Source organism: Stenella coeruleoalba (assembly GCF_951394435.1).
Source record: "Stenella coeruleoalba genome assembly, chromosome: 20".
In the NCBI taxonomy this organism is placed as follows: Eukaryota; Metazoa; Chordata; class Mammalia; order Artiodactyla; family Delphinidae; genus Stenella; species Stenella coeruleoalba.
The window spans coordinates 52341291-52366377 of record NC_137166.1 but is presented as its reverse complement, the minus strand read 5'-3'; the positions used below and the strand labels follow the sequence as shown (position 1 = coordinate 52366377).

Below are 25087 nucleotides of genomic sequence, written 5' to 3'. Positions count from 1 at the left end.
CCCCGCTCATCCTGGCATTACCTCCTGCAGTCGCAGCACTTCCGCCTCCAGCCCCTTGAGGCGCTTCTCACTCTCCCGGTTCTGGGCAAAGATCTCCTCCCGGGAGCTGCGCGACTCCTCCACCTCCCGCCACAGCTCCTTCATCTGGGCCTGGGAGGAATTTAGCGAGTGAGCGGACCCAGCCTGATCGTGACTCACGGGGACGCCCCCTACCCTCGCATCAGCCCTGTGGGGGCTCCCCGTGAGCAAGCAGAGCCCTGCGGACCTGGGCTTCTGCACCCCGCCCCCGGCCGCTGGCTGTGTGACCTTGGGCCAGCCCCTTCCCATCTCGGGGCCTCACCTCTTTAAAAAAGGAGCACATCAAAATTAAAGTAAGCCTAAAATGGGGATAATATTTGGGCTCTGCAGTAATAATAGGGATGGGAAACACCGATCACTTACCTTGGGCCAGGCTCTATTCTACAGACACACTGACTCCTTTCATCCTCACAACTCCAGTTGGTGGGGACTATTTTCCTCCCCAATTTACAGATGGAGAAACTGAAGCACAGCGAGGTTCAGCAACGTGCTCAGGGTGGTAAGTGGCAGAGACGACCTGAACCCAGGCTGTCTGGCCCTGGAGTTCACCCTTTTAGCCACTTTGATACCTGGCCACGTTACTGATGATTGATTGATTGGCCGCGCCAGGTGGCACGCGGAATCTTAGTTCTTAGACCAGGGATCGAATCCGCGCCCCCTGCCGTGGAAGCGCGGAGTCGAAACCACTGGACAGCTAGGAAAGTCCCAAGCTACCTGGTCACATTATTGAGTGTGTAGGGATGCCGGTAAAAGGGTTTTTCTCCTCAAAGGTGCTTAAAATAAAGAAAAATAAAACACAAACGAAATGTCCATCGCCGTTAAAAAAAAAAATCCCCACCCTATCTTTACAATGGTGTAGCGAGTGCTTGTTGATATAGTGAGGACAGCGGGCAGGCCTGGTAGTAGAAGGATAACTACCATCACTGTTACTGATATTATTATTATCTGCTTGATAATAATAGGTTTTCAGTGTAGGGGTTTTTGCTCAGTGATGACATGGTTTATAATTTTCACTTTTTGGGAGGAATCTTCATACATCAGTGCTGCCCAACAGAAATACACTGCAAGGACCTACGTTCTTTAACATTTTCTAGTAACTACATTAAAAAGGTAAAAGGAAATAGGTAAAACTAGTTTGAATACTATATTTTATGTAGCCTAATATATCCAAAATATTATTATTTCCATTTATAATCAATGTGAAAATTATTAAGATGTTTTACTTTATGAAGTCTTCTGAATCTAGCATGTAACTTGGATTTTGGACCCACCCACCTTTTTTTTTGGCCTCGCCAGGTAGCTTGTGGGATCTTAGTTCCCCAACCAGAGATGGAACCTGGGCCCGCAGCAGTGAGAGCAGAGTCCTAACCGCTGGACCGCCAGGGAATTCCCTTTTTTTTTTTTCCCCTGCCACATTTTAGATGCCCAGTAGCCACATGGGGCTGGTACCCTCTGTATTGGACAGGCCAGGTCTATACTTAAAAAAAACAAAAATGGAGACTTCCCTGGTGGTGCAGTGATAAGAATCTGCCTGCCAATGCAGGGCACACGGGTTCGAGCCCTGGTCCGGGAAGATCCCACATGCTGAGGAACAACTAAGCCCATGAGCCACAACTACTGAGCCTGCGCTCTAGAGCCCGCGTGCCACAACTACTGAGCCCGCGTGCCTAGAGCCCATGCTCCCCAACGAGAGAAGCCACCGCAATGAGAAGCCCACGTACCGCAATGAAGAGCAGCCCCCGCTTGCGGCAACTAGAGAAAGCCCGGGCGCAGCAACTAAGACCCAATGCAGCCAAATAAATAAATAAATTTATATTAAAAAATAGACTTTACTTTTTAGAGCAGTTTTAGGTTCCCAGCAGTTTTGGGCAGAAGGTACAGAGATTTCCCACACAGCCCCTACCCTCACACATGCACAGTCTCCCCCATTATTAACATTCCCCACCAGAGTGGGACCTACCTTGATGGTAGGTATCAGTGATGAACCTACCTTGACACATCATCATCCAAAAAAATTCTTTTTAAACAATCATGTATAAATTTCATAATGGGGCTGGGGGGGAACCCTAAGGTATTTCCACTTCAAAAATGAAATACAATGAGGAAACTGCACTTACACATTATGCATTTTAAATAAAGGAAGTAAAAAACAGGAAAAGAACCCAATGAGCCTTTGGGGCATGGATGTTTACAAAGCTGTTGCCTACGCTGGGTGCAGCTCCTGGGATCGAGAGGGCGGGGCCCCAGTTGGTTTTGGAGCCGGAGGGAGGTGGGGCCCTCCCTGGTCCGAAGCTTAAGCTCCACCCCTTACCTGCATCTTGCGAAGCTGCTTCACGGCCTCCTCCTTGCCCTGTCCGCTGGCCGCGGTCTGGGCCTTCAGCTCCTCCAGCTCGGCCTCCAGCTTCTTGCGGGCGGCCACGGCCAGAGCACGCTGCTTGCGTTCCTCGTCGCGTTCCACCTCTGCATCCCTCAGCTGGGACGGGGGAGGCCGGGAGGGGTGGGCTCAGGGGACGGGAGGCCCAGGTTCCCTCTACATGCTAGTGACATAGATGTCTACCCTCCAGCCCTGGCCCAGGCCTCCAGCCCCGTTCCTCCTGCCCCTTGCCTCTCTCCACCACCAAACCCCATCATGCTCTCCAACCCCACAGCCCCAGCTCAGGCCTCACCCTCCCCCCTTGCCCCAGCTTCCTCTCTGCTCCCATCTTTCCCCCGCCAGCCCATTCCCGATGGCTCCAGAAGGGTCCTTCTACGATCAGAGCTGACACTGCCCCTCCCCTGCTCATGGCCCTCCTGCGGCTCCCCAGTGCCCCCAGGACTAAGTTTTGGATGAGCCCATGGCTGGATCAGTGGAGCCAGGCGAGATCAAAAAAACACCCAGAGACACCCCCAACCCCCTGCCTTGGATCACGTCTTCATCTCTCTCAGGGCCTCCCAGCTCCAGTCTCCCCCGCTCCAGTCTGCTGCCCACATGGCCCCAGAGGGGTCTGACACTCAGAGCTGACCCCCCCCTCCCAGGCTCAGCACACATCACCTAGCGGAGAGCCTTGCCCACTGTAGACCACAGGAAATTCCTCCACTGAATGAATACTGAATGAATGAATGGTGCAGAGACAGAGAGAAAGAGATGGAATGAATGAGGAAGCAGGTGAAGGAGTAAATGAATACGGGAGGAAGGTCGTGGATGAAGCGGGGTGCAGATGAGCTGGTCAATGAATGAGTAGATGAGTGCCTGGGTAGGTTGTGGGTGTGGAGGGCTAGATAGTGGAGTGACTGGGCTGGGGACAGGAGGTTGATTGGAAGCGGGTGTTGGGTGCATGGAGGGGAAGTCAGATGCAGAGTTGGTTATGTAGAAGTGCTGGTTGCTGGGGAGGCTGTGTATGGGCGGCCGGGTGGCTCAGTAGATGGGGTGGTAGCTGGGTGGAGGGTTTTGGCGGATGGAGGGTGTCTGAATGGGTCAACAGGATGTGCGTGTGGGTTCATGGGTCATGATGGGTGAGTGGGTTGGGAAACAGGAGGCTGGCTGGCTAGCAGGAGGGACTTGGGTAGAAACACGGAGTAGAAGGTGGGTGGGTGAGACTTCCGGCCTCTCTTGCTGCCTGTGAGCACCAGGGCATCCCCCGCTGGACGGGCGCCCTGCCTGTACCTGCTTGGCCAGCTGCCGCCGCCTCTCCTCACCAGCCTCGTCTCGGCCCTGCAGGTCCCGCTCGTGCTGCGCCTTGAGGGCCTGCACGGTCACTTCCAGGCGCAGCTTGGCATCCTCCGCCGCCGTCAGCTCATCCTCCAGCTCCGTCACTTGTGTCCGCAGGTCGTTGGCTGCCTGTTCGGCCACCCGGCGGGCTCGCTCCAGCTCGTGTACCTGGAGGGGAGGGAGAGTTAGCACGGGGGCACCTGGGGCACCGAGGAATGGGGAGGCCAGGACCCGAGATCTATCCTAGGCTAGAGGGGCGGGAAGCTTTGACAGACGAGGGGGAGGCAGCAAGTTGACGTGCCCATCCTAGTTTGCTCATTCATTCACACGTTCAACATTTCCTGAGCACCTACTTACTGTGTGTCTCATTCTGGATCATCCTAGAACATATTTCATTAATAACCTATGCACCGTAATTCTATTCTCTGAAGCTCCTGAGAATCCAATTCCAGTGTTTGTGAGGTCGGCTGACTCTCACTCATGGTGGATTATTTCCTCGTAGGTGTTGTGATCTTTTTTTTTTGGCCAGGACCTGCGCAGCTTGTGTGATCTTAGTTCCCCGCCTGGGTATTGAACCGGGGCCCTGACGGTGAAAGCTCAGAGTCCTAACCACTGGACGCCCAGGGAATTCCTGGTCTTGTGATTGGTTTGTGAGCTCACTTCGTTGTGGCTTCACCTTCAGGAATCCCGTGTGGAAATGTGCTGAAGGCACGTAGCTCCAGAGTTAGCAGTGTTGGTTCCTGCCAGACTCCCGAGGATATTACCAACCCACTAGCGACTACTATTTTTCTCTCAGCATGGGGCTTTACAGACCTTTCAGGGAGGTGTAAATGAAAACCCCACATACCCTGTGAAAGCAGACCTGGGCTTATGAATTCTCAAAGACACCGCCCCACGGCCTCTCCTTAATTGTCACCTCCTCAGAGAGGCAGCCCCTGGCCTGTCAGGGCCTCCCTGTTACCCATGCTCCTGGCACTGAGTCGCTCTCTGACGCAGCCCTCGTCACAGTGGTCCTTTACTATGTGCTTACGTGTCTTTTTGGGCAACACCCACCTCCCACATTGGCCTGTGTGCTCCACGGGGCAGGGACTATATCTGCTTATCACCCCTGCCTAATTACCCTCATGAGAATGCTGGTCAGTGACAGTATCTACTTTCAGTGCTTAGAAGGGTCCAACTGGTCCCCCTTTTATTTGGCACCTGCCAATCAACTTGGTTGACTTGAAGGACTCAAACTTCTCCCAACAACATCCTACTTCCCACCAAGGCCTTTGGAGTCACTATATATAACTTAACACTTTTCCCAAAGGACAGACCTTAGCAGTTTGAGCATGAGTTGGATTATCCTTGGGGCTGCAGGCCAAGGGTGTGTCATGGGGATGGAGGTTCTTTCCAGGCCTGGCTGAAAGCTCCATTGGATTAATGCCAGAGCATGCGGAGAAAATAAAGCCCTCAGCCATTGCACCCCTGGCAATAAGGAAGGATGCTGGGACTGTGTCTGCCCAGGGACCCAACTAAACACGCCTTCCATCAGTGCCTCCCGTCATTAGCCAGGGTGGCTTGTGGCCCTGGGCCTGTTCTGCTAGATGCTCCACAAATATATTTATTGCGCACATGAGGAAAGGATGGTGTGGAGGGTGTCTCAGACCTTTCAGAAGCCTGGGAGGCTGGGATACTGGCTGGGTGAGGGGGGATGGGGAACTGGCCTGGGAGACCCCCGCACAGGCCCTGGAGGGATGTATGAGTTGGGGGAAGATAGAGACCTGGTAGGGGAGCCTGTGTGTGCTCAGTGGAGTTGGGGGGTGGCAAGGCGGGGTGTCTTCACAGTGTGTGTGTGTGTGTGTGTGTGTGTGTGTGTGTGTGTGTGTGTGTGTGCGGGAGGGGGGTATATGTGTGGTGTGTGTGTGGTATGTATGTATGCGATGTGTATAATGTGCGTGTGGCGTGTGCGCTATGTGTGTGCGTGGTGCGTGTATATGTGTGTACGTGCATATATGTGTGTGTTGTGTGTGCACGCGCGTGCACATCCGCATGTTTGTGGAGTGCGTCTCAGGCTGTATGTTGTGGTAAATTTTCTTCATTTTCTTTTTTCTTTCTCTCTGAGTCACATACACACAAGACGAGTGGTTCTCATGCTCTGTGTGTACACGAGCAAGCGTGCTTAATGGAAGATTCGCCTCACATTCCATGAACACACAGGTGAATACGTATGTTCTGTAAGCAGCTCTCATGTTCAGTGTGTGAACATATATGTTTGCTGGAAGATTCTCCTCCTGTTCTGTGCCCGTGAACATGCACGGTGACGACTGGCTCTCCTTACTTTCTGTGTGTGTTGTGTGCACGCGTCTGCTTGGCAGAAGATTCTCCTCCCGTTCTGCGCGTGTGCATGAACACGTACGTCTGGTACGTGAAAGTGGGGCTTTGACGCTGGTTCCCTTCACCCTGCGTATGGGAAAGCACACACGTGTGTATGTGCGCCCCAGCGTCACGGGTGCTTGTGTTGCCACGTGTGTGTCCCCGGACGGGGGGCTGCTCACGCTCTTGCCGACGTCATCCTTGCTGCTGAGCAGTGCCTCCAGCTCGGCCCGCAGTGCCCGGTTCTGCCGCTCCAGCTCCTCCCGCGCCTCCTGCTCCTCCTCCAGCGCCCGCGTCAGTGACAGCGCCCGGGCCTCACGCTCCCGGCCCTCCGCCTCGACCCGCTCACGCTCCTCCACCGCCCGAAGGACGGCTGCCTTCTCCTCCGCCAGCAGCTTCCGGGATGAGGGAGATGGGGTGGGGGAGACAGGTTAGCTGAAAGTAATGTACAGGGGGATGGGGAAGACAGGGCAGCCAAGGGCAGAGACAGACAGACAGACAGACAGAGGCAGAGATACAAGAGGGAGGTAGAGGGATTAAAGTCGCAACCATGTCCCAAAGCAGCCCAACTCTTCAATGGACCACACGGTTGGTGGGAATGTAAACTGGTGCAGCCACTATGGAGAACAGTATGGAGGGTCCTTAAAAAACTACAAACAGAGTCACCATATGATCCTGCAATCCCACTCCTGGGCATATATCCAGAGAAAACTACTATATGAAAAGATCCATGCAACCCTATGTTCATAGCAGCACTGTTCACAACAGCTGAGACATGGAAGCAACATAATGTCCATTGACAGATGAATGGATAAAGAAGAGGTGGTACATATATGCAATGGAATATTACTCAGCCACAAAAAAGAATGAAATAATGCCACCGGCAGCAACATGGATGGACCTAGAGATGATCCCACTAAGTGAAACAAGTCAGACAAAGACAAATATCATATGATATTGTTTATATGTGGAATCTAAAAAAATGATACAAATGAACTTATTTACAAAACAGAAGCAGATCCACAGACATAGAAAACAAACTTACAGTTACTAAAGGGGAAAAGGGGGGAGGGATAAATTTGCAATTTGGGATTAACAGATACATGCTATTATGTATAAAATAGTTAACCAACAAGGACCTACTGTACAGCACAGGGAACTATACTCAATATCTTGTAATAACCTAAATGGAAAATTATCTGAAAAAGAATGTGTATATGTGCGTGTGTATATATATATATATACACACACACACACACACACACACACACACACACATATACATATATATATACACACACACACATATATCTGAATCACTTTGCTGTACACCTGAAACTAACACAACATTGTAAATCAACTATACCTCAATTTTTAAAAGTTAAAGGAAATTCTGAGTTGAAAAAAAAACCTCTTAAATGGGTCAACTGATCAGCCCCTCATTCTAGATAAACAACTGAGGAAATAAGTGTTCCTTTCTTCCTCTTGGGGTAATGGCAGGAAAAAAATACATAAATTTTTTAAATGTACTTCAACCCTCACTGTTTTTTAAGACACAGCAATTGACAATGAAACCTACAAGACATGCAAAAAAGGAAGAGAATGGGACTCACAGTCAAGAGAAAAATCAGTCCATGGAAACAGACCCACAGATGACCTAGATAATGGGATTATCACACAAGCACTTTGACTGTGTTAAGTAAGTTTCAGGACAAGATGGATACAATGGGTGAAGAGGCAGGGTTATTGCAGGAGGGATTTGAAACTGTAACACAGAACCAAAGAAAAATGCCAGAACTTCAAAATACAATATCTGAAATAAAAAGGTCACTGGATGAAATTGAGAGCAGAATGGACACACATCAGAAGAATCAGTAAACTTGAAAACAGGTCAATAGAGATGATCTAACAGAGCAAAGAAAAAATATTGTAAAAAAAAATTAGCAGAGCTTTAATAACCTGTGAGACAGTATCAAGCAATCAAACATACATGTATTTGGAGTCCCAGAGGAAAGGTTAAAAAAAAAAGGAGAGTAAGAAGTAAAATTGCCTTTAATCACAGAAAACATAATCGTAGAAAATCCAATGGAACCTATAAAACACCTACTAGCACCAAAATGTGAGTTTAGCTAGATCGTAGGATACAAGATCAATAAACAAAATTGATTACACTTCCATATTCTAGCAATCAGAAATTAAATAAAAATAATATTTAAAATAGCATCAAAAATGAAATACGTGGAAATAAATCGGACAAAGATGTGAAAGATGGGCACTGAAAAGTATAAAACATTTCTGAGATTAAATTAAAGAAGATCTAAATAAATGGATATATATATCATGTTCCTGGGCCAGAAAACTCAATATCATGAAGACATCAATTTTTCCCAAACTGATCTATAGATTCAAAACAATCTCAAACCAAGGAGATTTTTTTTTGCTGTAGAAATTGACAAATTGATTGTAAAATACTGAATACACATGGGAATGCAAAGGACCAAGAAGAGGTAAAATAACTTAGAAAAAGAAGAAAAAATTGGAGAACTAATGCTATCTGATTTTCAATATCTATGCAAAGCAAGTCAGTGGAGAGAGTCTTTTCAACAAATAGTGTTTGAACAACTAGATATCCAGATACATATAAAATTAACTTGGAGCTATGATAGCACCATATATAAAAATTAACTCAAAATGGATCATAGAAAATTAAAAGAAAAATGGATCATAGACCTAAAGGTAAAACCTATAACTAGACAACTTTTAGAAAAAAACTCATAGAAGGAAACCATTGTGACCCTAAGTTAGACAAAGATTTCTCAGACACAACACCAAAAGTATAATCCACAGAATAAAAAATTAAAACATTGGACAAAACAAAAACTTCTGCTCTTTGAAAGTCTCTACTAAGAGAATGAAAAGACAAGCCACAGACTGGATGAAAATATTTGCCAAGCAATATATCTGATAAAGAACTCATATTCAGAATATATAAAGAACTTTCGAAATTCAATGATAAGAAAAGAAACAATCCTTTTTTTTTAAAAAAAAAGGCAAAAGATTTGAACAGGGACTTCACCAAAGAATAGGTATGGATGGTAAATAAGCACATAAAAAGATGCTCAACATCGTTTATTAGGGAAATGTGAAGTAAAACCACTACATCTATTGGAAAGGTTAAAGTTTTATTCATGACAGTCAAAAACTAGAAACAGCAACTCAAATGTTCATCAACAGTATAGTGCTTTTCAAAATGTGGTCTATAAAGGAATAATAATCAGTAGTTTAAAAAAAAAAGAGGAATGAATTATTGATGCATGCAAAAACATGGATGAGGGACTTCCCTGGTGGCACAGTGGTTAAGAACCCGCCTGCCAATGCAGGGGACATGGATTCAAGCCCTGGTCCAGGAAGATCCCACATGACGTGGAGCAATTAAGCCCGTGTGCCACAACTACTGAGCCTGTGCTCTAGAGCCCGTGAGCCACAACTACTGAACCCACGTGCCACAACTACTGAAGCCCACGCGCCTAGAGCCCGTGCTCCGCAACAAGAGAAGCCACTGCACCGCAACAAAGAGTAGCCCCCGCCCGCCGCAACTAGAGAAAGCCCACGTGCAGCAATGAACAAACACAGCCAAAAATAATAAATAAAATAAATAAATTTATTTAAAAAATGGATGAATCTCAAAGTAATTCTTCCAAGTGAAAGAAGCCAGTCAAAAATGAGATTTAGGGCTTCCCTGGTGGCGCAGTGGTTGAGAGTCCGCCTGCCGATGCAGGGGACACGGGTTCATGCCCTGGTCCGGGAGGATCCCACATGCTGTGGAGCGGCTGGGCCCGTGAGCCATGGCCGCTGGGCCTGCGCGTCTGGAGCCTGTGCTCCACAACGGGAGAGGCCACAACAGTGAGAGGCCCACGTACCGCAAAAAAAAAAAAAAAAAAAAAAAAAAAATGAGATTTATATAAAAATAATTTATATAGAACTCTAGGAGATACAAAAATTTTTTTAAAAACATTTAAAAAATGTTTGATGATCTATGGAATGGTATTAAGCAGTCAAACACACATGTATTTGAAGTCTGAGAAGAAGAGGAAAGAGAGAGAATGGGGCAGAAGAATATCTGAAGAAATAATGGCTGAAGATTTCCACATCTGATCAAAAACACCACCCCAAAGATATAGGAAGCCTGGCAAAGATAAATACAAAACCCCACAGCTGGATATCATAGTCAAACTGCTAAAAACCAAAGAGAAAGAGAAAAAATTTAAACCAGCCAGAAAACCACATCACACTACCGGCAGGGAAACAATGCTTTGAGTGACCACTAACTCTTCATCTGAAACAATGGAGGCCACAGATCATGGAATGATCTCTTTGAAGTGTGGAAAGAATAAAACCGTTTACCTGGAATTCAACAGTCAGTGAAAATACCTTTCAAAAGTGAAGGCAAAATAAGGACTCTCACATTTTGCAGATGAAGAAATTGAGGCACAGAGAGGTCGGGCAATTTGCCCAAGCCACACAGCCAGAAAGGGGCTCAGCTGAGATTTGAACCTCAGGGTTGCCTGATCTTAATGCTCTGGGGTTCTGAGAACTTTATTCCATCCTCAGATTGCCAGCTGCTTAACATTATCCCCATCTCCTAGATGGGCAAACTGAGGCTGAAATGGGACAAGCAGTTTGCCTGAGGTCCACAGGAGTCAGCAGGAGAAGCAAGGAGTGTTATTTCATTTCATCTTCCTACTACCTTCTGGTGTACCTTCAGGACTCTTTTGGGAGTAAAAGTGGGTACCACCAGTAATTATTTTGGGGCAAGAGACATAAGCCAGGATGGATGGGTGTCCTATTTTACAGAGGCTCAGAGGGAAGAGGCATCTGGCCCTAAGGTCCTCCCAAGTTCACAGCTGAGCTGTGACATCACATGTTACTGATTGCTCATGATGACCATGGGCAGCGTGGATCAGCATCCCCATTTCCCAGCTGGGTAACCCGAGGTGCCTCACCTGGTCGAACTTGCGCTGCTTCTTCTCCAGCGCGCTCACAAGCTGCCGCTGCTGCTCCAGGTCCACCGTGGCATCGTCCAGCTCTTGCTGCAGCCGCCGGCGGCCCCGCTCCAGCCTCTCCACCACTTCTGTCTTTTCTGCCAGGCGCTGGGTCAGGGCCTCAACCTCTCGGGTGGCCCGGCGCCGTGCCTCCTCCCCTGCCTCCAGTGCCCCCGCCTCTTCTTCCTGGCGCCGCCGCCACTCTGAGAGCTGGGGTTGGGGAGGAGAGAGAGGGAGGGTGTCACTCATGGCTGTGATCCAGGTGTGAGTTGGTGGGGCCCCATTTCCCAGATGAGGAGACTGAGACCTGAAGGGGGAAATAATTCACTTCATTGGGCACTTCTGCCTCATGAGTAGGGATGAGGTTGTGAGTTCCATGAGCCCCAGCTCCTCCAGGAGATTAAAATGGTTCCCACCAGGGCCCAGAAGATGGATCAGACCCAGGCTCTGTCCTGGGGAACCCCCAGTCTGGTGGGGGAGACTGAACATCACAGCCAGGGTGATGGAGGCTAAGGTAAAAGAAATATGAGACCCATGGGAGTCCACAGGAGGGGTTCAAAAATCTATTTAGAACATTCAAGAGAGAATTCCTGGAGGAGGGGGCATTTGTGATGGATCTTGAAGTATGCATAGGAGTTTTCCAGTTAAAGAAGGATATTTGCAAGCATACATTCATCACTCATTCATTCAACAGGCATTTCTCAAGGTCTCCTATATGTCAGGCTCTATGTTGGCCTATGCTGGGGATCCAGAGCTAACTCTGATGGGGTCCCACTTTCAAGGTGCTCCCAGTCTGATGGGGGGACTCATGGGCAAAGACAGTTCCAGCCAGGGTGACTGGAGTGGGGACAAAGGAGAAAGAAGGGTTGTGGGAGCCCAGAGCCGAATGGTCAGGGTTTTCCCAGAACAGGAGAGGCTGATGCTAAGTCCTGAAAAATGAAAAGGGTGCTCCCAAGAGAAGTGAAAAAAGAGATGAGAGATGAATACAGCTAAACATGAAGGAAGGCCCAGAGAGTGCAGGGCCTCTGACACCCAGCTGAGAGGCATGGGTTTTGTCTGGGGGGAGCTGGGGAGCCATGGGAGGTCTGTGAGCTAGGGAAGGGCAGGGTCAACTCAGGGTGTAGAAAGACCATGTGAAGTATGAGCTGGAAGGGGAGAGACTAGGGGCAGGGAGGTTTGAAGGGAGGCTGAGATGAGGATCCAGGTGACTGGGGCTGTGGGGACAGAGAGTAGGGAACGAAACAGAGAGTTGGGGACAGGAGGGATGGGGGTCTGCACCTACAGGCTCTGGGGCTGCGGGAGAGACAGAGGCGGGTATGGCTTGAAAAGGTCTGGCCTATGATATGCTGGGCAACGGGGCCACCCCGGAGCAGGGGAACCCAGGAGGAACAGGTTGGGAGACTGGGCATCCCTTTGAGATCTCCCTGCGGGGCTGTTCACCTGGGCCTGCGCAGCCTGCAGCTCACGGCCCGCCCGCTCCCTGGCAGCTGCCTCCTCATCCAGCTGCTCCCGCAGCCCTGCCGCCTCCGCCTCCAGGGCTCGGGCCCGGGACCCCAGGGTCAGCTTCGCTCTGGTCTCCTCCTGCAGCAGCTCCTGAAGATGGATGGGAGAATGGATGTTACGTGTGGGCAGGAGCGTGGGGAGGCCTGGGGGGAGCCCGGTGGTGAGAGGTGGGCTGGGATCACCTGGGCGTCGTGGAGCTGGGCCTCCATGCTGGTCAGCTCCTTGCTCAGCCTGATGGCTTTGGACTCGGCCTCGCTCAGTGCTCCAGACACAATCTCGAGTTCAGCCTGCAGGGAAGGGACATCTTCTAATGGCGGCTTCCAGCCAGCCAACCCCTCTGCTTCTCTGCCTCTAATCCCTACCACCACTGCTGGTGAGGATGCACCAGCATGGAAGGTGCAGCTGCCATGGAAACCAGTCTAGCAGCTCCTTAAAATGGTTCAATGCAGAGTTTCCATACAGCCCAGCAATTCCACTCCTAGGTGTGTACCCAGGAGAAATGAAAAGAAGTCTAGGCAAAAACTTGTACAGGGGTGTTCACGACAGCATTATTCGCAATTGCTGAAAAGCAGAAATAACCCAAATGTCCATCCACGGATGATTGGATAAACAAAATGTGGTCTATCCAGACAATGGAATATTATTTGGCCATGAAAAGGAATGAAGTACTGACACATGCTACAACATGGATGAACCTTGAAAACATTATGCTAAATGAAAGAAGCCAGACACAAAAGGACAAACACTGTATGATTCCATTTCTATGAAATGCCCAGAATAGGACGTCTAGAGAGACAAAAGAAGGGGATTAGTGGTTGCCGGGGCAGGGGGTGGGACTGGGGGATGATGGCTGCACAGTACAGGATTTCTTTCTGGGCTGATGAAAATGTCCTAAAATTAGGTTACGGTGATGACTGTACAACTCTATGAATATACTAAAAACGATTGAATTGTACATTTTATTTTATTATTTTTTAAAATATTCATTTATTTATTTTGGCTGTGCTGGGTGTTAGTTGTGGCATGTGGGCTCTTAGTTGTGGCATGTGGGATCTAGTTCCCTGACCAGGGGTCAAACCCAGGCCGCCTGCATTGGGAGCACAGAGTCTTACCCACTGGACCACCAGGGAAGTCTCAAATTGTACATTTTAAATGGGTGAATTATACGGTATGTGAGTTATATTACAATAGAGCTGTTCCCCTGGCATGCAAATCACCATCACAATGATCCTGGGTGCAGCTCCTGGTCTCACGTTCCTTCGCTGTAGGAATCGGGCAGCAGCTTACCACTTTCTCCCCCCTGGACTGTTGCCTCCATAGGGTAGGACCTCATCTGCTTTGTTCCCTGCTGTGTCCTCAGGGCTCAAAACAGGGCCTGGCACACAGTAGGTGCTCAGAAAATGTTTATTGGGTGAGTGCCTCCAGCACACGTGTGTTACCCTGAAACAACTTCTCTCCCTTTTTGAGGTTCACTTAACAAACAAGGTTGGGTTCAAATTCTGGCTGGTAAGAAAATTTATCTGAAAACTTGGAAATAAGAAAAGGCAGTGGTCAGGCATCCTTTAGAAAGGACAGGACTGGGACTTCCCTGGTGGCACAGTGGTTAACAGCTGCCAACGCAGGGGACATGGGTTCGAGCCCTGGTCCGGGAAGATCCCACATGCTGCAGAGCAACTAAGCCTGTGCACTACAACTACTGAGCCTGTGCTCTAGAGCCCGCGAGCCACAACTACTGAGCCCGTGTGCCACAACTACTGAAGCCTGCGTGCCTAGAGCTCGTGCTCCGCAACAAGAGAAGCCACCGCAATGAGAAGCCTGCGCACCGCAACGAAGAGTAGCCCCCGCTCACAGCAACTAGAGAAAGCATGCGTGCAGCAACGAAGACCCAACGCGGCCAAAAATCAATCAATCAATCAATCAATCACTTTGCTGTACACTTGAAACTAACACATTGTAAATCAACTACACTTCTATAAAGCTTACATTTGATTGTCCTTTGGGACATTAACCGGTTTTGTCTCTGACTGCGCCATTTCGTTCTGGCATTCTCTCTTTTGCTGACTACACACACACCAATTTGTTGTCGTTTCTCTCCTTGAACATCTTTGACATTCTGCTGGATCCCTCATTAATGCTTTTTTTTTTAATATTTATGTTTTTATTGAAGTATAATTGATTTACAAGGTTGTGTTAGTTTCAGGGGTACAGCTGAGTGATTCAGTTATACATACATTATACACATATTCTGTTTCAGATTCTTTTCTCATATAGGTTATTACAAAATATTGAGTATAGTTCCCGGTGTTATACAGTAGGTCCTTGTAGTTCATGTATTTTATATATATTACTGTGTATATATTACTCCCAAATTCCTAATTTACCCCTCCCCTGCAACTTTCCCCTTTGGTAACCATAAGTTTGTTTTCTATGTCTGTGAGTCTGTTTCTGTTTTGTAAATAAGTTCATTTGTATCATTTTTTTAGATTCCACATATAAACGATATCATATGATATTTGTCTTTGTCTGACCTACTTCACTTAGTATGATAATCTCTAGGTCCATCCATGTTGCTGGAAATGGCATTATTTCATTCTTTTTTATGGTTCATTAATGCTTTAAATAAATCTTTGACATGAGCTTATTATGTCTTTGTATGACAGTCATGCTTTGAACTTCTGAAAATGATATTTTGAGCTGACCTTGGTACCTCCTGGCTGTGTGACCTGGGCAAGTGATTCCTATCTTTTTAAAAAAAAAAAATTATTTACTTATTTATTTGGCTGTGCCAGGTCTTAGTTATGGCACGCAGGATCTTCGCTGTGGCATGAGGGATCTTTTAGTTGAGGAATGCATGCGGGATCTAGTTCCCTGACCAGGGATTAAACCCGGGCCCCCTGCATTGGGATCATGGAGTCTTAACCACTGGACCACCAGGGAAGTGCCTGATTCCTATCTTTTTGGTGCTCAGTTTTTCTCATCTGTGAAATGGGGATGATAACAGGACCTACCTCCCAGGGCTGCTTTGAAGAGTCAATGAAATAATGAACGTAAAGTGACTAGCTCAGTGCCTGGCATATACCTGTGCTCAATATATAGGTACATCTGACAATTTTTGAGAGCCTACTGAGAGCCCAGGAACTATTCTAAAAGCTTTCCAAGTTTAGGCTCGCTGGATTCACACACCGACCCTATGAGGTAGATACTATTATTAGTCTAAGTTTACATAAAGGGAAGCCGAGGCACAGAGAGGTTAGGCAATTTGCCTAAGATCACACAGCTACAAGTGGTGGAACTGAGATTTTAGCCCAGGCAGAATGGCTCTAGAGCTGCCCTGTCCAATATGGTAGCCACTAGCCTTAGGTGGCTATTTAACTTTAAAGTAATTAAAATTAAATAAAATGAAAATCCAGCTCCTCAGTTGTACTCCTCACATGCCAGGTGGGTAGTGCAGTTACAGAACATTTCCATCACTGAAGAAAGTTCTACTGACCAGTGCAACCTAGAACTCCTGCTATCAGCCACCAGACTCTACTCTTGGTGTCACTTTTATTTCTGTAATACGTAAAGTGCTTAGGAGAATGAGCACTACATAGCTTAATTCCATGGGGGCAGCCCCTAGCTGTCCCCCCAAATCCCTTCTCCCCTGGTCCCACTGTGACAGGCTGTTAGGTAGGCCCATGGCTGCCAGCTAGAAACTATATTTCCCAGTCTCCTTTGCAGCTAGCTGTGGTCATGTGATTATGTTATGGCCAATGGAATGCAAGCAAAGTGATATATGCAAATTCCATCCCATCCTCTTTTCCCCTTCCTAAGCTGGAGCACACAGGTGCCCACAATCCAGATTTAACTCTGAAGGTGAGGTCAATGCCCTCAGGGATAATGGAGTGACCTCAGGGAGCATAAGTGTCCCGCCAGCCTCCACTGCTTACTCTGAGCCTATTTCCTGAGACAGAAGACACATGTCTTTTATTCAAGCTGATGAATTCTGGAGTCTCTTTGTTATATCGACTGACCTTTCACCTTAACTATACACTCTTTTAATCCTGAAATTGAAAACGGTAACAGTGTTTTCCCCGCCTTGGGGTTGGGGAATTAAAAGTCATTCTTACCCTGTTTCTGCTTCTTTGTATTCCCAGTAATAAACAGGTATTGGTCGCTTAGTTAAAAAACATAATAAAAATTTAAAAACCCACATTTTTTCTAACAGTCATAGTATGATATTGTCCTGACACAGGTCCAAGTATTCACGCTGGGTTTTTCTAATCAGACCATGGATTATTTAAGACCAGAAGATAAGAGGGTGGAGGGTGGGCGCTGTGGCAGGGTTAAGAGATACAGGATCAGTCATGCCTGGGTTCACGCTTTGGCTCTGAGAGACCCAAGACAATCAACTTCACCTCCCTGGGCCTCAGTTTCCTTGTGTGTAAAATGGGAACAGTATTAGCACTTCCCTCAAAGAAGCATTAGGAGGAGCCTTTGGCAAAATACCCAGGATGTTTGGTGCATAGTAATCACTCACCAAATACTAGCTACTAATGTGTGATTATGTTGGAAAGGTTGGAAAGGACAGTAGGGTTGATGTGGACCAAACTGAAGTCCAGAGAGGGCAGGCATCTCACCCAAAGGCACACAGCAGAGACCACCCCCTACCTGGCCGCCCCACTCACCTGGGCTCGCTGCAGCTTCTCAGCAGCCTCTGCTCGTGCCCGCTCCCCATCGCCAGCCCGGCCCTGCACCTCCTGCAACTGTGACTCCAGGCGACGCCTCCGTTGCTCACCCTCCTGACGCGCGGTCTGCAGGTTGCTTAGCTCCGTCCGTAGCTCAGACACTTCAGCCTCCAGAGCCAACCGGGTCTTCTCCCATGTACCTTTGCTCTGGTGGGGGAGAGAGACAGCAATGATTTTATGATTCCCTTTCTCTACCAGACCAGGCACACGAACGCCCCAAGTCCTTTGTACTGCCTATTCCCTCTGGAACTCCTCACTGTTCCTTAAAGACCCAGGCACATTCCTGCCTCAGGGCCTTTGCAGTGGCTGTTCCCTCTGCCTGGAACATGTTTCCCTGTGATGCCAGGATGGCTCACCCATCACCCCCCTCAGTTTTTTACTCAGATGTCATCTTTTCACTGAATCTCTCCAAGGCCTCTATTTCAAATCACAACACGCCCCCGCCTGGCCGTTAGCACTCTGAAACCCCTTTCCTGTTCATCATCTTCCCGTAGCTCTTATGACCCCGCTATATATTATGAATGTGTTTAGATCGTTTACTCTCTGCCTTGCCTGCTAAAACGTGAGCTCCACGACGGAAGTGGGTATTGGTTGCTTGGCTCACAGCTGGGGCCCCCAGTACCAACCCGGGAATATACTACACATTCAATTAACATCTGCTGAATGCAAGATGGACCAGGGACATGGATACAGTGAGGAGAAAAATGGGCTGGCCTAGAACCAGCCAGAGGTACCTCCTCCAACCCAGCATCCTGCTTCCCCTCCCCATGGCTCCCCAGACACTCCTCCCCCACCTCAACCCACCCTCCGGGCTTGCTCCAGCTGCTCTGCCAGCTCTCCCAGTGCCTGGCCATGGCGCTGCCGCAGCTCCTGCACCGCCACCTCATGAACGCGCGTTTCCTCCTCCAGAGCCTTCTTCAACTCTGTCACCTCCTGTTCTCTCTTGGACCTTTTATTGGGGAAGGGGAAGGGAACAGAATTTCAGAATAGAGGAAGGCTGGGACTTTGAGGGAGCCCCTGACTGCTGGTTGTGCCTCCTTTTATTCTTTCCCTCCAAGGATGGGGACCTCACTCTACATTCCCCAAGGGATCTGGGCAGTGATGCTGCAGAAGAAGGGTGGCTTTAAGGGTGAGCTCCTACGCATCTTTCGAAACCCTATTCAAAAGGCTCCTTCTCAAAGAAGTCTTTTTGGACTCCCTCCCATAGAGTGATACAAGGGCCCTCTCTGATCATCCACGATGCCCTGTCGTACTCCATTAAAGCTCACTTTCCTCTGCACTGTGTCTGTCTTTGCCCGAGTCTGCCTACCCCTGGACTGGGAGTTCCTGAGGGCAATGCCCGAGTCTTGACTCATCTCTGTCCCCAGCGTGGCCCACGCTGGGCCCAGAGCCAGTGTCCAATAAACAACTGTTGAACGACTAAACAACTGTGTAGATGGAGAGCTTGGACCCACATCCTTTTCCCTGCCCCGCCCCCAGCCCCCATGTGCCCCGCCTGTGCCAGCTGCAGGCCACCCAGCCTCACCGGAGCTCCTGCTGCGCGTTGGTGGAGTCCAGCGTGTCCTCCAGCTCGCTCCGCAGCGCCTCCAGCTCCTCACCCAGGTCCCGGCGCTGCTTCTCTGCCTTGGCCCTGGCTGCGCGCTCAGCCTCCAGGTCCTCCTGAGCCTCGGCCAGCCCCGCTTGTGCTTCCCGCAGGGATTTGAGCAGCTGGGCCCGGGCCCCGCCCTCATCCTCTGCCCTGGAGGTGGACGAGGACCAGGGGGTTGGTATAGGGGCAGGCAGGGGGTGGGGATGATTTCTAGGGGTTGGAGGGGCCAGACACGGCCAGTCCCCGGTTAAAAGCCCAGCTCTGCCCTTGGGCATGTGTCTCCAGTACTCAGAGCCTCAGCTTTCTTAGCTGTAAAATGGGGATGACACCACCAGTAATCACAGGGACACTCATTAAGTTCCTGCCACTTGAGAGCACTTTATCATTTTGTGTAACGTTCATGCCAGATGAGGAAACTGGGGCCCAGAGCGGGAAAGTACTTGCCCTGGTCACACGGTCAGTGGGTGGCTGACCCCAGAGTCCCTCCTCATAACCCCTATGGGATCGACCTCTTGCAAAGAGAAGCTGAATGGAGCAGCAGCGTGGACTCTGGGTTAAATGGCTCAGCGAGGTGGTCCAGGGGTTAGGACTCTGCACTTCCACTGCAGGGGGGTGTGGGTTCGATCCCTGGTCTGGGAACTAAGATTTCACAAGCCGTGCGGCAGCGGCCAAAAAAAAAAAAAAAGAAAGGAAAAGAAAAGAAGAAACAAACAAACAAAAAAACCCTGTAAGAATGGTTCAGGGAGATGCACAGGTGCCCTGCTTGGCCACCTGCCCTGGCAAGTGACAGCTTCTCTGAACTGCAGGCTGCTGGTCTGTGAGAAAGCGTGACTGCCCCCCTTCACAGGGCTACCGCGAGGATAGCAATGTAGCGCCGAAGGCTACATGTTATATGATTCCACTGACCTGAAAGAGTAAGAAATGCCAAATCCTATGTGGACAGAAAGCGAATTGGTGGTTGCCAGGGGTTGAGGGGAGAGGGGAAACTGGAAGTGACTGCTTAATGGGATTTTTTTTTTGAGGTGACGAAAATGTTCTGAATAGAGGTAGTGGTTGCACATCGCAAACATACCCAATGCCACTGAACTGTATGCTTTAAAATGGTTAAGTTTTTTTTCTTTTTGGCTGTGCCACGCATCTTGCAGGATCTCAGTGAAAGCACGGTAGTGAAAGCACGGAGTCCTAATCGCTAGACCACCAGGGAACTCCCTAAAATGGTTAATTTTGTTATGTGAATTTCACCTCAATACAAAAGAAAACGGAAAAAAATAACAACGGCAATAACGGCAGGTAGGAACAGACACACGCAGCATCTAATGAGGGCTTAGGGTGTGCCAAGCAAGTTCTCAGCCCTTTCTCATTTAATCCCTACACTAATCCTAGGAGAGTTTCTATAATCATGCCCTTTTTCCAGATAGAGAAACTGAGGCTCGAGAGGTGATGTCACCCAGGTGAGGTCACATGGCCAAAAAGGGGAGGAGCCAGGATTTGAACCCAGAAGTCAGGCTGGAGGGTGCGTGTTCTTAACTCCCCCTCCACCAACCCCGTGTCCCATCGATTCTCAGATGCATGTTTTCCCCACATTGTAACCTTTCTGAAATCAAGCTGCGCCCATACACAAGGGCACCTCAGGTTGCATGGAGCACAGTGGGTGAAAAGCATTTGAAACACTGCGCATCGTATCTGGGACACAGTAAGTGCTCAATAACTGTGAATGACTGTAAGTATGATGATTATGATTCCTAAGATGGCCAGACCACCTATCCAATCACAGCGGATTCTGGGCTGTTTGGTTTTGAGAGGATGGGGTTGTGGGAGAAGAAGAAATAGCATTTTCTTGCCTCTGTGCAAGAAACTGTGTAAGTCACCAGACACGTAGGGCCCGGTTTCAGTTTTCCCTTAACCAGGTGGGCTTGGAACTGTGTCCATCTTACAGAAGGGGACACGGAGGCTCAGAGTGGGTGTGCACGGCTGCTGAGCGGCTCGGCCGAGCTCTGTACCTGCGGGAGGGTCTCGCCGGGCGCCCCCAACGCTGGCAGGGGGCGCCCCCGTGCTGTGCACCCCACTCGGCCCACCCCGCACCTGGCCAAGGCGACCTGCAGCTCCTCCTCCTTGCGGCCCAGCTGGGCCCGCAGCTCCTCCGCCCGCTGCTGCTGTTCCACCATCTGCTCCTGCAGCTCTGAGCCCTCCACGTCCAGCCGCCGCTTCAGCTTCTCCAGCTCCTGGCGGCTCTTCTCCTCCTTCCGGAGGCGATCTGGAGGCGGGAGGTGGGGGGGTGGGGCATGCACAAGGGAGCCAGACCCACACACCCAGGGAGACCCACGGCCCCGCAGTCAGGCTGAGCTCAGCGTCTCTTTCCACCCCTCCCGCTCTTTCCCAGCTTCCCCATCCCTGGGATCGCCCACTGGTCCCCAGACCCCCAGATGCCTTCTCCCCTCCGCCCCCCAGGGACAGCCCCTGCTCCTGCTTGCTGGCTCTCTCTGCCCTGCCCTTTCCTCCCTGCCTCCCCGGCCTCCTCCTGTGCTCTCTCCCTTCTGTTTCTGCTTCTGAGTCCACAGCAAGGGACAGAGATAAAAAAAAAAGTGTCTGAAACAGCTAGTGGGACCGTCAGATTGAGAGAGTGACCCAAGACACTTAGGAGAGAGTGAGAGAATTGGATGGAGAGAGACAGAAACAACTTAAGAGCTGGGAGGACACCTAACCTGTCCCGAGTCTTCTTTCCTGCCCCCATTTAACAGATATGACCACTGAGGCCCCACAGCACATGAGGGTCACCCGAGGTACCCCCTGACCCCGCTGGAGTGTGCACGGGCCCCCACTGAGGGGCAGGTGCTCACCCTCCATGTCTGCAATCGTGGCCTCGTATTTGAGTCGAAGCTTATTGAGGCTCTTGACTTTCTCCTCCTCCTCAGCTGCCTGGGATGAGAACTCGGCCAGACGCTCCTCCAGCAGCTTCCGCTCCTGAGGGTGGTAGGAGGTGGGGGTGGGGCGTCAGGGGCCCGACCCTCGTCTTTGATATCATTCTCATTTGCGTTTCTGCTTATCTCCATCCTTCCCTGACCTTTCCCGTTCCCACCCCCTTCCCTCCTTTTGCATTCTTTAGGGTCTAGGGACCCGTCCCACCCCCACCGGGTTCACGCCTGTTAACTGTGGAGACTCCCACTATTTGAAGGACACTCCCATTCATTAACCCATTGGCCCAAAGATGGATACTGAGGTTGATTCAAATCAATTGCTATTATAAACAACACTGCAGTGAACATCTTTGCACATGTGCTGCATTTATGGGTGAGTTCTGGAGCCTTGTGACTACTACAGGTCCAGCTCATGGACCAGCAGCATCAGCACCAAACGGGAGCTTGCAAGGAATGGAATCTCAGGTTCCACCCGAGACGTGCTGAATCAGAATCTGCATTTTAACAAGTTCTCCATATAATTCCTGGGCATGGTGGAGTTTGAGAAGCACTGGCCTGGAGCAGCTCTTTTCTTTTTTCTTTCTGTTTATTATTTTTATTTATTATTTTATTTTTTAATTTATTTTTGAGCAGCACTTTTCAACCTGTCAGTGGTTTTGGAAATCAAGGCAGTGGGTCAGCACTACCTCAAAAAAGAACAAATAGAACAGAGTAGAAGAGAAGAGCCACTGCAACCAAGGAATGTTGCAAAAAACTGTGCATCCTTGAGCTCTCAACTCAGGCACCATTGCCTCCAGGAAGCCTGCCCTGACTACCCCTAGCACAAGTCAGGCCACCCCACTTCCATGGTTTTCTGTTCTTTTCTGACAGTTTATAATTAGTTCATGATGTGTGGTTATGTTGATTTCCTGGGGTGACTCATCTAGCTTCCCTCTCCCCCCATGCCCCTGTGAGGACAGAAATGGTTTTCTAGTTAGTTAAATGCCATCTCCCCTGTGCCTAGTCCAGTCCTGGCTGTGCCAGGTTAAAGATGGTGGCAGATTCTTCACCATGTCCCCAGCCAGAGGCAGAGTCTAATTCCCCAACCCTTGAATCTAGACTGAGTCTGCTTTAAGCTCAGTGGTCTGCAGACCACAGCCTGCAGGCCAAATATGGCCCACTGCTTGTGTTTATAAATAAAGTTTTATTGGGACACAGCCACGCCCATTTGATCACAGACCACCTGTGGCTGCTTTCATGCTACAATGGCAGAATTGAGTGGTTGTCACAGAAACGGAGTGGCCTGCCAAGGCCCGAATATTTACTATCTGGCCTTCTAGAGAAAATGTTTGCCAACACCTGATCTATAGAATTCAAGGGAAGTGATGCCGTGTCAGTTCCAGCCTTAAGCCTTTCAGAGACCTGCCCACTTCCACTTCTTTTTCTGGGAGCCCTGCGCTGCCAGGTGAGAAACCCAGGCTCTCCCATGGGCAGAGGGTCACACAAAAGAGCACCTGGACACCAGCCCTCCAGCGCCCGCCACTACGTCATCGCGACTGCCTAAGGGGACCACAGTCCAGCCCACCCACACAACGATGGGATGTAATGAAACGGGGGTTGTTTTCAGCGATGCGGCTTTGGGGTGTCGGATGATCCAGAGATAGATAATGACACATAATAGCTGCTCAATAAATACCAGCTTGAGTGAAGCTGTGACAGAGACGCAAGGAGATGGAAAGGGTTCAAAGGAGACACAGCCAAGACTGAGAGTTTGAAGACCCCTAGAGGTGGGGCAAGCTGGGGGGGATGCAGAGAAGGACCTGTGCTCACCAGTGAGCCCACTCCCCCTGCCCTTGGGGCTCACAGCCCACCCACCTTGCTCAGCTTGGCGTTCTGATCTTCCAAGAGTAACAGATCCTCCCCAAACTTTTTCAGCTTTGCCTCCGTCGTCACTTTCTCCAGCTGCAGCTTCTGCCGGGCCCCTTCCTCAGCCTCGAGGTGGGTCTCCAGCTCCTGCAGTGGGGAGAAGGCAGGATTGAGGACCCAGCGGCTGGGGACTGGCGTGTGATGGGAAGGATGGGTGGAGGGGATGGCTCACAGATCTCCGGGGCTCGTGGCTCAGACAGGTCCACAGTCTGGGTGGGGCTGGGAAGGATCCAAGGCTTACTTTTCATTCATTGGGTCAATAAACACTGATTGAGTGCCTGGTGGGGGCCAGGCACTGTTTGAGGTATTAGGATAGATAAAAATCTTTGTCTATCACATTGAAATCACATTCTTGTATGTGTGTGTGAAGATTATAAACAATAAACATCATAAATAAACATGTCACAGAGATGGGCACCGTCCACTACGGCAGTCACCAGGCACGCGGGGCGATCTGTGGTGTGAGACTGGAAATTAAGATTTAATATTTTGCAATGACATGGATGGACCTCAAGGGCATTATGCTAAGGGAAATAAGTCAGACAGAGAAAGACAAATACCAGACAATCTCACTTATGAGTGGAATCTAAGAAACAAAACTAAAACAAGAAAAAAACACAAGCTCAGGGCTTTCCTGGTGGCGCAGTGGTTGGGAATCCGCCTGCCAATGCAGGGGACACGGGTTCGATCCCTGATCTGGGAAGATCCCACATGCCGCGGAGCAGCTAAGCCCGTGTGCCACAACTACTGAGCCCAACTGCTGCAACTACTGAAGCCTGTGTGCCTAGAGCCTGTGCTCCACAGCAGGCAGAAGCCACCTCAATGAGAAGCCTACGCACCGCAAGGAAGAGTAGCCCCCGCTTGCCACAACTAGAGAAAGCCCACACGCAGCCAACGAAGACCCAACACAGCCAAAAATAAATAAATAATTTTAAAAACCAAAAAAACAGAAAAACACAAGCTCAGGGAATTCCCTGGTGGTCCGATGGTTAGGACTTGGCGCTCTCACTGCCGAGGGCCTGGGTTCAATCCCTGATCGGGAAACTAAGATCCCGCAAGCTGAGTGGCACAACAAAACAAAATAAAACCCACAGGCTCATAGATGCAGAGAACAGATTGGTGGTTGCTAGAGGTGTGCGGGTAGGGAGGTGGGAGAAATGGGTGAAGGGGCTCAAACTTCCAGTTATGAAATAAGTCATGGGGATGTAATGTACAGCATGGCGGCTGTAGCTAATAATACTTTATTGTGTATTTGAAAATTGCTAAAGGAGTAGATCTTAAAAATT

The 25087-nt window shown here is 49.5% G+C and overlaps 1 protein-coding gene across 4 annotated transcripts in view; it reads right to left on the bottom strand.

Annotated features, from left to right (window-relative positions):
• Positions 1-25087, bottom strand: part of MYH14 (myosin heavy chain 14) — a 91046-nt gene that overhangs the window by 12575 nt on the left and 53384 nt on the right. For all 4 annotated transcript variants that reach the window (XM_079908547.1, XM_079908550.1, XM_079908548.1 and 1 more), the window contains 13 exons: positions 23751-23888; positions 21819-21942; positions 21064-21235; positions 18919-19131; positions 18198-18342; positions 17334-17540; positions 12849-12953; positions 12604-12756; positions 11125-11373; positions 6304-6516; positions 3722-3934; positions 2390-2551; positions 22-150 (listed from right to left, as the gene is read on the bottom strand). In XM_079908547.1, the coding sequence (XP_079764673.1) occupies positions 22-150; positions 2390-2551; positions 3722-3934; positions 6304-6516; positions 11125-11373; positions 12604-12756; positions 12849-12953; positions 17334-17540; positions 18198-18342; positions 18919-19131; positions 21064-21235; positions 21819-21942; positions 23751-23888 (2223 nt within the window). The remainder of the gene's footprint in view (positions 1-21; positions 151-2389; positions 2552-3721; positions 3935-6303; positions 6517-11124; positions 11374-12603; positions 12757-12848; positions 12954-17333; positions 17541-18197; positions 18343-18918; positions 19132-21063; positions 21236-21818; positions 21943-23750; positions 23889-25087) is intronic.